The 13,077-nt window shown below is 36.3% G+C and overlaps 1 protein-coding gene across 1 annotated transcript in view; it reads right to left on the bottom strand.

Moving 5' to 3' along the window:
• The window catches only part of Erc1 (ELKS/RAB6-interacting/CAST family member 1), a 561,464-nt gene that overhangs the window by 288,820 nt on the left and 259,567 nt on the right, over positions 1-13,077 (bottom strand). The window contains exon 11 of the mRNA XM_004638944.3: positions 10,967-11,160. Within this exon, the coding sequence (XP_004639001.1) occupies positions 10,967-11,160 (194 nt within the window). The remainder of the gene's footprint in view (positions 1-10,966; positions 11,161-13,077) is intronic.

The following is a 13,077-nucleotide window of genomic DNA, read 5'->3' on the forward strand; positions in this document are numbered from 1 at the left end:
CATTTGGAGCAAATAATAATAATAATAATAATAATAATAATAATAATAATGTAGAAAGGTTTCTTTTTCACCACAACCACACCAGCATTTCTTATTATTTGATTTCTTGATGACTGCCATTCTTTCCACTTCATCTTTATCCCTCAGCTTCTCAAGTGCAGGAATTACATGTATGCATCACCATGTCCAGCTAAAATTAGTATTTCCAACATAACTATAATGGTATAAAAGACTGTTGACCTATTGTTTTCATCTCTAAAGGGTATGAATATTATGAGTAATAAAACATAATCTTGAATGGTTTGTTAGTGGATCGAAAAAAAGAACTATCCCTACTTAACACATCTAGAACAATGTGTACTAATGGGACAGAATGTAGAAAGTACTATAGGAGAAGCGTAACTAAAACTACTACTGAAAGGTACAAACTACAAGAAAGGTTACAGTTAAAACAGATCAGATTCCAAAAAATAAGGGGAACAAAAACATTCATCTTCTAAATTTGGCTTCCATTTTATAGGAGGAAGGTTCATTCTTCTAATAGTATCAAACCTAAAACTGGACTACCATCCAATAACTTATAGTTAACCTGATTTGGAAAAAGAATGTCAGAAGCATTCATTTAACAGAGCCCACAGTGAGCTAAGAATAACACAGATAATGTGACCCTGGCAGCAAAGCAGCCCATCTATAAATTCCTAAATAACCTGTCCAAGAAGAAAGAGCCAGCCAGATAGCTCAGCGGATTAAAGCACCTGCTTAGGTAGACACAAGGACAGGGTTCGATCCCTGGCCTGCCATCCAGCCCCACCTCCAGGGCGTGCTGAGATAGGGATTAAGACTGGGCATGGTGGCACACATCTGGAATCCCAGCACTTGGGAGGCTGAAAAAGAGGATTACTAGGAGTCCGATCTGTTTAGTGATACCCTGTAGACCCTGTACTAAATACATTTTAAAAAAAAAAAGGAAAGCATTTCATCATGTGACAAGTACTGCCCTCAGCAAGCTCCACAGCAATAGGCACTGGATCACATCCTCTCTAAAAGCTGAGAAGGCCAAGCCTGGTGGTGCACACTTATAATCCCAGCACTCAGGAGACTGAGTCAGGAGGATCAACATGAGTTCCAGACCAGCCTGGGCTACAAAGTGAGTTCAAGGCCAGCATACCCCAAACCTGAACAGCATAGTAAGACCCTGTCGGAAAAAAAGACTAAATAAATAAATACGCTACAGGATGTTCCAAAGAAGAGACATTGCGCCACTCTGCTACCACCGAACATGACACAGTTATTTAACAACTCTAGGCCTCAGCCTCCTTATCTTCGTAATAAAAAATTATATAAGAACTTTTTCTGGAAACATACAAACTAGAGCTACAACAGAAGTAACTAAAATTAAGGAACAAAACTATTAAGCAAATTACATTACAATTTTATGAGATTCTAAGGAAGGCAAGCTCTACTTCGTACATAATAAGTCAAACAAATGAGCCTGGTACACACAGCATGTAGTAATTTTTCAATATTTCCATCAAAAAAGATAAAGATTATAAAAATGAGATAAGAGTAATACAAATAGTTTTGAATAAAATGCAGCAAGTTCTGCCATAATACAAATTTACTTTTGAAATGTCAAATATATTGCACTTCGAAGAAAATATCCTACCAACTAAAAAAACTCCAGGAGCCAATGGATTCACTACTGGCTCTTATAAGAACTTCAAGGGATATCTAATGTCAATATTCCACAAACCTGAATTAAACTGAAAGATAAGTAATGCTCCCAAAGACATTCCTGAAGTACATTACTTTGATTCCAAAACCAGACAGGAACTCAACTAAAAATCAGAACTACAGGCCAATCACTTGAATGAACATAGGATCCAAAATTCCTCAAGACAAAGATCACAGAATCTTGATCAAGTGAGTTTCATCCCAGGGAAGCAAGGATGGTTCAACATACACAAATCAATGAATGTAACACACACACACACACACACACACACACACGGGTGAAAATCATACACAATCCAAATAGATGCACAAAAATAGATCCAAATAGATGCACAAAAAGCTTTTGACAAAATTTAATAACCATTCATGATAAAACCCTGAGGAAAACACATATAGAGGATCTTATGTCAGTCTGATAAAAGCCATTTATGACACATCTACTGCCTAAATCCTATCAAATGGGAAACACAAACCAGAACTCTGATGTAAGAAGTAACTAAAATTAAGAACTATTACTTTCATTCTAAAATTAGGAACAAGAAAAAGATATCCACTGTCACCACTCTTCTTCAATACAGTACTTAAAAACACTGGCCAGAATAATCAGAAAAGAGAAAGGAAACAAAGGGGTAAATACAGGACAGGAAAAAGTCAAATTATCACTATTTGCAGAGCACATGATCCTCTACACAGAAGACTCAAGAAGTTTCACAAAAATACTCCTAGAATATTGAAATCCATGAATGTAGCAAGATATCAAATCATCACTGGTATATTCCTCTACACCAATTATGAGCCTGCCAAAAAATAAATTAGGAAAACAACACCATTCACAATAGCACCAAGCAAAATTAATTTTTTAAATTTATTTATGTACTTACTTACTTATTTATTTATTTTTCTGTATTTAGGACAGGGTCTACAGGGTCTCACTATGTAGATCGGACTCCGGATTCTGCTGTTTTCAGCCTCCCAAATGCTGAGATTACAGGCGTGCGCCACCACACCCAGTCTTAATTGCCCCATCAGTGCCCCTCATCTCAATGCACCCCAGGAACGGAGCCAGCAGAGCACTGTGGCCAAGGAGCACTAAGCAGGCACTTTAGTCCACTGAGCTATCAGGCTGGTCCCCTCAAGCAAAATTAAATACTTAGGAATTAACCTAACCAAGGAAGTAAAAGACCTCTACAACAAAAAACGCACTATTCTGAGAAGGAAGAATGAAGAAAATAATAGAAAATGGAAAACTATACCCTTCCTGGATAGGAAGAACCAATACTATTCCTAAAACTCATATAAAACCAGATGAAACCCAGAATAGCAGAACCAATTCTGGGCAACAAGAGCAAAGTTGAAGGCATCATAATCCTGGATTTCAAGATATATTACAAAACTACATTAATAAAAGCAGTATGGTACAAAAATAAACATGAGGATAAATGGAACAGAACAGAAGATACGGAAACAAGACCAGACACATTCAGCTATCTGACTTTGACAAAGAGGTCAAAAACATACTCTATAGGAATGATATTTTCTTTCAGCAAAAATGGGGAAATCATCTATACACATGCAAAAGATAGAATCTGGAAATATGTCTCATGTACTAAGCTAAAATAAAAATGGATCAAAAATCTGAAGATTAAAAGAAAAAGAATCTGCTGGATGATAAAATAGATAATCTCGAAAAAGGGAATTGACAAGGACCTTCTGAACTCCTTAAACAAATAACATCCACAATCAACAAATGGTACGTTTCTACCAAATGTAAAAGCTTCTACATAGCCAAAATAAACAAACAACTAAATGAAGAGACAATGTACAAAATGGGAAAATAAAATTTACCAGCTTGTCTTAGTAACTCTTCTCTCATTGCTGGGACAGATACCCAACACCCAAAATGAAGGAAGGAAAGGTTTAGTTAGCTCACAGTTACTGGAGGTTTTAGTCCATACTCGGCTGGCTACAAAGCAGAGTGGCACATGGCAGAGGGCAACAATTCATGGCAGCAAGAGCAAAAGGGAGGAGTAACCACAACAATGGCTGCAGAGGACAACCCTCCCTTAAATTGCATTCAGGCTATCTGCCCCAAGCTGGGTGTAGTACTCACACCCATAATCCCAGCAGCACTCACATTCATAATCATATCCATAATTCCAGTGGACCATGAGTTAATCACAAACTCTAGAAGTCTGCCCCATGGCTTACATGAGGCTTTTGGGGGACAACTAGATATAAACCATAATACAGCTACACCTTGGATAGGTGACTGGTATCGACATCATCCAAACAACTTAAAAAAAAAGACCTCCCCAAAGTAAAAGACCCAACCAAAAAGTGAGCAACTATGGGACTGGGAAGATAGCTCAGGGGTCTAAGTGTCTGCTTGGCAAGCACAAGGAACCAAGTTTGATCCCTGGTACTGCATGCCATGCCAGCCCCGGAACCCAAGAGGTGCCATACCGGCACTGAAACAGAAGTGGTGGCACATGCCTGTAATCCCAGCACTGCAAAGACTGAGTCAGGAGGCTCATTATGATTCTCAAGTGTGTAGCAAGACCCTGTATCAAATAAATAAATAACAAAAATTGTTCAAAAGAAATGTAACCAAAACAAACATGAAGATTCCATCTTATTCCAGAAAGAAGGGCTGTCATAAAGAAATCAAAAGGTGGGGTTGTGGAGAAAGAGAAACCCTTTGACATTTCTGGTGGGAATTTAAACTAGTGCTACTACTATGGAAATCAGCATGGAGATCAAAAAAAAAAAAACCTTAAAACCAGAAGTAACTTTCAACCCAGCTATTCCCTGTCTCCCTGAAAGAGTTAAAGACATCATATTACCGTGATATTTGCATACCAAGGCTAATAGTAGCACAACTCATAATTGCAAAAGTTTGGCAATAGCCTAGATGACCATCAGCAAATAAACATTCAAGAAAATGTGGTACTTACTATAATGGAGTTCTACTGTGCTACAAAAATAATAGTCATTAGCAGAAAAGTAGATGCATCTTGAGACCATCATGTTAAGTGAAATACATCACTCAGGCAAACATTACATGGCTTTTGTTATATGAGAAACTCAAAGTATAAAAAAAATTAAAAAGGAAAATTAAAGAGAAAAATACAAGATAAACAATAGGATAAATGGAGGAGATAGATCTTCTGAATTAGAAAGTGGCCAAGAGATGGTGGGGGGTGTTAAAAAGAATTGCAATGTGTAATGCAAATGTACCAATTCCCCACGATGAATATTATCATTATATATTGCAAACATAGTGATAAAAATTTTGAAATAATGTTATCTACCTATGCGCAAAAATCTTTTGTATGTGCTTCTTCCAAAAGATAAAGGGATGTAATATTTTCCAGGCATTTGAGTGGGGTGAGGTGAGATACAAGAAAAAAAAAAGAACTACAGCAATATTAACTAATATTAGAATTGAAACCTAATATTTCATATATGTGTAAGCATATATGAAAACAATGGCATGGCAGAATAAACTGATTTAACTGTTTAAAGAAGTTAAACAGTTAACTGTGCCTTCATATTACTGACCCTTTTTGTGTGTATGTGCTGGCAACTGAGTCCAGGGGCTTTACTGTGAATGACATATCCAGCTCTTCCCCTTTTTGATGGAGACAGGGTCTAGATAAATCCCTATGTTGCTCAGGATGTAACTGAACTTGCCATCCTCCTGCTTCAGCTTCCAAAATTTTGGTGATATAGGTGTGATTTCACAATGTCAAGCACAATTGCTGCCTTTTGTCCACGTATTTGGTACAGGGACTCACTACGCAGCTCAAACTCATAGTGATTCTCCTGCCTCAGCCTTCCCAGCACTGGGATTACAGCCACTATGTCCAGTCTCCATGGCTGGCTCAATGTGCTGAGGGGCAGGGTCAGAGGGGCATGTGGTCCTGGAGATTGAATCCCAATCCCTGAGTTTGCCTGGGCAGGCTATGAGTCTGCTGAGCTATATCACTGGCCCTTATCTTATTTTAATTAAGAACCAAAATAGGCATACTGAGGGATACCATACTTGATTTGTAGGAAGAAAGCATGCACATGCGTGAGCATGCGCGTGCACACACACTCACACTGAAATTCAGAAAGTACTAAACAAAAATGCCAAACTTTGGTCAGAGCCCTAATTTTGCTTCTGCTTCTGATAGTCACAATTTTTATTTCACTTTTCAAAGTGATCACTTCTATTATGGAGGGGGAGACTAAGCATCAATTAGCTATAGCAGATTGAATGCATGTAGCTGCAAATAATGGTAAATCTTGATTTTAAATGTCTTAAATATAAGAAAGTGCACTATCACATATTGAGAAGTGTAGAGACGGTAGCTCGTTCATCTAATCAACACTTCGCTGTGATTTTCCTGATTCTGTTGCCTTCTAGATGTAACTTTACCATGGGCTGATAGAGAGTAGCTTCAGTAATTCTGGGCATCACATGCAGACATTAAAATGTTTAGGAGAAAGAGGTCACTTTTCTTCTTGCAAGTCTTTTTCATGCAAAAATTACTCCCAGAAGCTTTTCTGGGTTTTCAAATCACTCATGCATTATATGTCAATGCATAACTATTACCAGAAAAGCAATTATCCTGACAGTCATACATGATTCAGGATCTGCTTTTGGAAGCAGAAAATTATACAAACTTGGTGTTGTTAGAATAAAGGGGAAATTGATTGTTTTGTTGGTATAATCTGTTTTATTCTGATCTTCAAGTTGGGGGAGGGAATCCAGAAAACTACAAGCCTTAGCAAAAGAAAAGAAGTATATATTAGATACAAAATCAATTTACAATGGGGCTGGCGAGACAGCTCAGTGGACTAAGTGCCTGCTTGGGCAAGTGCAGGGACCAGGGTTCAATATCCAGTCCTGCATGGCAAGCTGGACCCATCCCCGGAGCGTGCTGAGCCTGAGACTGAGTCCAGGTGTAGTGGTGCATGCCTGTAATCCCAGAGCTGGGGATGCTAAAAACAGGAAGATCACTATGAGTCCTAGCTACACAGTGAGACTCTGTACCAAATACATAGATGAATAAAAGTTATATTCATATATATATATATTTTTTTTTTTTATTTTATTTTATTTATTTATTTTTTTAATCTATGGGACCTGGAGTTGAAAGATTTGCTGTAAGGGGATATTTCCAGAGGGGAAGATAGTCTGAAAAATTACTATTAAATTTTTTCATTACTCTTCTCTCTAAATATCTTAAACACAATGTCAGAGAAAAGACTATTCTTTATTAATCTAAATTGTAATTCTAATATGCAGATTTTATAAAGCAAATTCTCAAGTATAGTCAGGGTTCCTGAAGCTCATCTAAATCGACTTGGGGACATTTTCAAACTGTGGTTTCGTCTATGCAGACTATACAGAGTCATGCGATAATGGCCTTTTGAAATATTAAGTCTTCTATGTATGATAGAGGAATCTTGCTGATTTAATGCCTCTAATCAGTTTAAATAGGAGAGATTATTCCAGATAATCTAAATGTGCATGACTCAATTCATCAGAACATATTAGAAGTAGGGCTGAAGTTCCCCTACGAGACAAAAGAAAATTTTCCTCTGTAGCATAGCTTTCGTTTCTCCCTATGCAGTTCCACCCTGCTCAAAAATCTTCCCTTCCTAACAATCTTGCTACAAGATTTCAGACTTGCTTAGCTAACAAGTGTGAAGGCCATTCCTTATAATAAACTTAATACAATATACATTTCTAGGGCTGGGGAGGTAGCTCAGCAGCTTAAGCACTGGTCTAGCAAGCACAAGGTCCTGAGTTCGCTCCCTGGTACCAAAAATAAATAATAATGGTTTAGGAAAAAATTTAACCACTAACACATGTTTCTGTGTGTGTGTGTGTTTTTTTTTTAATTATTTATTTATTTTTATTTATTGTGTGTGTGTGTGTGTGTGTGTGGCCAGCTCAGCCCACCAGGGGGCAGGGCTGGCTGGCATGTGGTGCTGGGGGATCGAACCGCGGTCCCTGTGCTTTAGCCAAGCTTGTTTCAAGTAGGTGCTTTAGACCACTGAGCCTGTTTCTGTGTGTATATGCATTTTATTAGCTTTGACTCTCTTGTTGCAGTCTAATTGACATATACCACAGTAAAGAAGGTGAATTTAGAAGTAATTAGACTAAACTGGGAAAAATATGTTGTATTTACAGGTATGCGTGTATGCTCACCTAATACTCTTTTAAAAATTACAGAGAGTCAAAGAGTGATATAACACCAAACTAAGACAGTGGTATAATACTATATATATTTATCATCTTCTGGCTAGAACTACTATTTCATGTCAGAGTCAACATTTATGAATGAAATCACTATGCATTTATTTCTCTAGACCACAAAGAACAGGTCTGGAAAATTTTATTGATGTGCTGTAAACCTTTTAAAAAAGTGAAGATCACTGCTCTAAGTACTATATGACAGAAAATAAGAATTCCTTTTGTACAATTATTGTAAGTTTATTTTTACTTTTACACTTAGCAGAATAGTGAACACTATTAAGAAATGAATTTCACATGCTTTAGTATATAGCACTACAGTTTTATCAGCTAAAAGGCTATTTAAAAGGGATTCCAAAATGAAAAAAAAAAAAATTACATAAAAGGTGAGCTAGAAAAAAAAGAAAAAAAAACCAAAAAACCCTACAAACTGCAATATAGAACATTGCCAAAAAGAACATGTACACATTTACTGATTTCATCCAAAATCAGTTAACAGGTTCAGTTCAAACTGACATATAACCTAGCTGTATAACCAGCTGTTGTTCTTTACTTCTGATCAAGCAAAATTCCCAGTAGCAGCAAAAGTCCCAGCAGTAGCTAAAGCAGCAGCCAGCAATTTATTACAGCATAAGACTGTAGCTTGCATAACACTTACTTTCCCAGGAAGTCCCAAACAAACCCCCCTGATGATGCAGGGACAGAAATCTGGTGTGGAGGATACAATTTGCGGGAGACTTGCTCTCTGAGAAACAGCATGGCCACGGGGCAGAGGCGACACACATATAAACACAAAGACATCAAAACCTCAATGGAGTAGGACCATGACAAGACAAATCAAAAGATGATGAAACCCAAATTATAGGGAGACAGACACTCACATAGGAAACAATATAATGGCAACACAAGAAGCAAATGGTTAGTAAGAAACAGCAGCCACACACATGCATCTCAGTACTAAATCTGGAGGGAAAAGCATGATATGATCACAGCGATCTTTAACATAGAATATACTGATTACTTCCTAGAATAAGCACAGCTCAATTTATAAAAATGGCATTTAAGGGCTAAATGGAATGAAAGTCTACTGTAGTTTTCATACAAAATGTAACAGTATGTAAGCCACTTTTGCTTAAGAAACTTGGTCAAGATTGAGCAAAAGATAAATCTCATAAAGTAGGGAGTGTTCAAAGAATAGTTTCTAGCAGATCTAAAAAGAATATAATTAATCTTGGCACAAGAAAAAACAAAATTGAGCAGAAACTTCAAAATCCCATCCTATTAACTCTGGCTCAACCACTGAGTAATTTCAGGGATAATTTCTCTGGCCTCTGTTTTCCTCTTCCATAAAATACCATAGGAGAGCTCTTTTGTAAGTTATGATTCTGTTTATTCAACATCCCAATCTATGTTGCTGAGTACCAATAACAAAGCTAAAAACAAAACTGGAGTTAAAGCAGCTTGGTTTTGCTTTTAGATTTTGTTTTGTTTTGTTTTTATAGGCAAGAAGCTTTGTTAAATCCTGAAACAAAATTATACTGCTGTAGGATGAGAAGACAGAACTGAATAGTATCTTCTCCAACTTATTAAAAGTTGTATTCTGTGAAAAGAGTAGATCATTTATAACTTTCTTAAAATACCATGAATACAGTGGCTGACACAAAGCACTACAGTACTTGGGGTAGTTTGGATAAAAGCTATTTGGATATATTAGGCATAAATTTCTCAAAAAAGCACTTGGGCCAAAACTGAGTTAAAAAAGGTTTTTCAAGCAATAGCAAGCAATAATTTCAAATATAGGCTTCCAATATATTAAAGAAAAAATTAAAAAATGAAACTTTCTCAAGGAAATGCTTTTCTTAAATATACTTTGTAGGATATGAGTAATAAATCAAAAGTATAATATTTATGTAGCAGTGCTACTCATTTCAAGACCATATAAAAGCAAAGAGGTATGTATTACTTTAAGAATATAAGGAAAAATGTGTGTGCCTGGGAAAGGGCACAATGTAAAGATTAAGACAAAAAAATACATGTAGTCTATAATCTTGAGTTTCTGGTAATTTTAGAATTCTGATTTATAGAATGTTATCCATTTTTCAAGCTGGAACTGGAGACGGTGAAGAGAATATTAACAGTATAAAAATTAGGAAAAAAACAGATAAAAACAAATGTTATTCACACTTTCAGAACAGTGAAAAACTGTGAGAGTTGGACTTTGTTGTTTCTATAGGTAACAACAAATCCTATAGGTGCATAACAGCAGAAATTCTCAGAAATAACTTCAGAGAAAAGTATCACGTCTATCAGGAACCCCGAAAAATTAGTAAAGAAATGATGGGAGGAGTCTACTACTTCCAAACCTTCAAGAGAATAAAAAAGTATGTCTAATATTCAATGCCCAAGAAACCACAAAGATTAGTGATTTTTTTCTATCTTGCTAACTAACATGGTTAATTAATGGAGTTCTAACGGAAGAGCTTTCTGAATGTACTTGTAAGTTTATGTTAAATCTATGATATAAAAGAAGTTAAGATACATATACTTGGGGCTGGGGAGGTAGCTCAGTAGAATAAGCATTTGCCTGGCAAGCGCAAGGGCCTGAGTTCAATCCCCGGTTCTGCCAAAAAAATGAATAAATTAAAAATTAAAAAAAATACATATACTTGACTTCCAGTATAAGTAATTTTTAAAATATGACAAAATTCAAAGACAGCTACCTGGCAGGAGCTATTCAAACAGCCTATTCTGAATAATTTTAATTCAGAGCCACATAAAAATCACATTTGAGCCTCCTACGTTATCCCTAAATGTCCCTCCTTCTCTTAGTTTGTTTCTCCACACTAACAGAAATAATAGGCATTCCAGAACCTAAACTCAGAGGGAAATAATGCTAAAACAAGTGTATTCTCAAAAGTGCATAGTTATAAAATATTTTAATTTTTCTAACACAGAGAGTCTCATTCAGCTTTCTTTTCTTACCTTTCCAACTCAGCTATCTTCTTATCTTTATCATTCTTCTCATTTTCTACCTCCTTCAAGATTTCCAAGAGGCGGTCAACCTCTGTCTGGGCCTTGCTGGATTCATCTTTATACCTAGAAATCTCTCTCTCCAATTGCTGTATCCGGTCACTCATCTCTGGACTGGCTCTGGCTTCCAAAGTGGCCTCGTGTGCCTACAAGAAAAATTGTTCAGTGTCTACCAGATACATACAGTGGCAGTGAGCAATCCAATATGGAAAGAACTATTTACGTTTCTATTTAAACAGTCAATATCAAATACAGATACTGCAAATATGATGCAATGAAAATGAAATTGGGTTAAGGAGATAGCTACTACCATATAGGTACCTCCCTAATGCAAGTGTTCAAAATCTTATAAGACAACATGGCATAAACAAATGGAGTAAGAAATCAAGAAACACTTAAAACTAAGAAAAGTATTTTTATTTAGAATCCTTTTGGCAAAGGCACCTAAAATCATAGATGTGTTTTGGAATACAAAGTACAATCAAGAACTTAGAAACTAATTTTTGACTTCTTAATTTTCCTCCTGAATCTCTAAAGCCATGCATATATAATGTATTTAATGAGGAGCTAAAGCTAAAATGTTGAATTTTTCCTTACTGAATAAACAACAAAATACATTAAATGCCTATTTTTGAAAGAAATATTAAAAGCTATAAGGATAAATCTTAGATAAGATAAAGATGTATCCTAGAAAATACTTTAGAAAACTCCAATGCAAAGTACCCTAAGTAAATGAAAATCATGTATAAAAACGGACCTAAATGCTTTATGAAAGTTAATAGAAATACTCCTAAGATTAAATGCTTTACCATGCTTTAACTTTCTTTAAAACTTCATACCTGGAGGAAAAAAACATTTGTCTCTCTTAAACACTAGCTTTCCTATCCCTGAACTTAGTTGTGAAATGTATGGGTCTTTTGTTTGTTTGTTTTTGCAATAAAGAAGCCCTTACTAACGCCCTCTACTCCTATACATTTTGTTTTCGTGAAATGTATTTGAAGAAACAAAAACTCTGCAAGTTTGGAAGGTAAAGAGATCACTGCTCTGTAATTAGGTGTTCTCCACCATCTAAAATCATCTGTTTCACACTGTTTTGTCAGTTTTGGAGTTAAAGGTAAGAGGGAAGTTCTGGTGCCTGTTAGCATTTTATGGGAAAGAGAATGCTACAATTTTTAAAAACAGAAAATCACTATGAGGAATAATGAGATCATGAGTTATTTTATAGAAAACTGATCATATTCAGACATCAAAGTGGGGGAAAACTATTGAAAGAAAGATACTAAAGATGTAAAATATGCAGAAATAAATGTATCTCACAAAGAAAAGAGGTGACGAAATAGGCAATAAACAGCTTAATGAGGTAGAAAAAAAAGACGACAAAACAAACCTAGAAGTAGCTGTTATTCACCAACTGCCAATGAGATAACTCTGATTTATAATAACTTATTATATATGTATTACTTATAATTCCACAAATATAACTATTGCACTTGGGTGTCCTGGGCCTTCATACATGCCAATGTGTCTCACCTTAGCAAATGTCCCTTGTGTAAGGACGTCCATTGCAGCCCTGACCTAGCCTGGTGCTCTCTAATGTGCACCTCCACACACCCCTTGATTTGTTACAACCTCCTACCTGAGTGCCTGCTTTTCCTGACACAAACTACACATTCCATGAGACGAAGGGACAGGTCTCTTTGATTCACCACTATATCCTCAGTGCACACCTATGGTAACTCACAGAACACAAACTCAACTATTTGTTGGACAAATATGCATTTTCCAGGCATTGGGATAGTTTGTCTTTTATTGAAAACAGCCCATAAGCTTAAGTAGTATGTAAAAAAAGAGTACTTAAAAGAGGAGAAAAATTTCAGTAACTATATGAGTGCAAGGTTAAATATAGCCCACTAGATCATTCAGATTATCAAATGATAAACTTCCAGGAATAAGATAAATCGATTAAGGACTGGCCATGCTCAGCAGATTAAAGTGCCTGCAAGCAGGTACAGGGGCCAGGGGTTCAATCCCTGAACCTGCCATGCTGGCCCTGCCCCCAGGGC

The sequence above is a fragment of the Octodon degus genome, unplaced genomic scaffold, assembly GCF_000260255.1.
Source record: "Octodon degus isolate 3935 unplaced genomic scaffold, OctDeg1.0 scaffold00104, whole genome shotgun sequence".
Taxonomy (NCBI): domain Eukaryota; kingdom Metazoa; phylum Chordata; class Mammalia; order Rodentia; family Octodontidae; genus Octodon; species Octodon degus.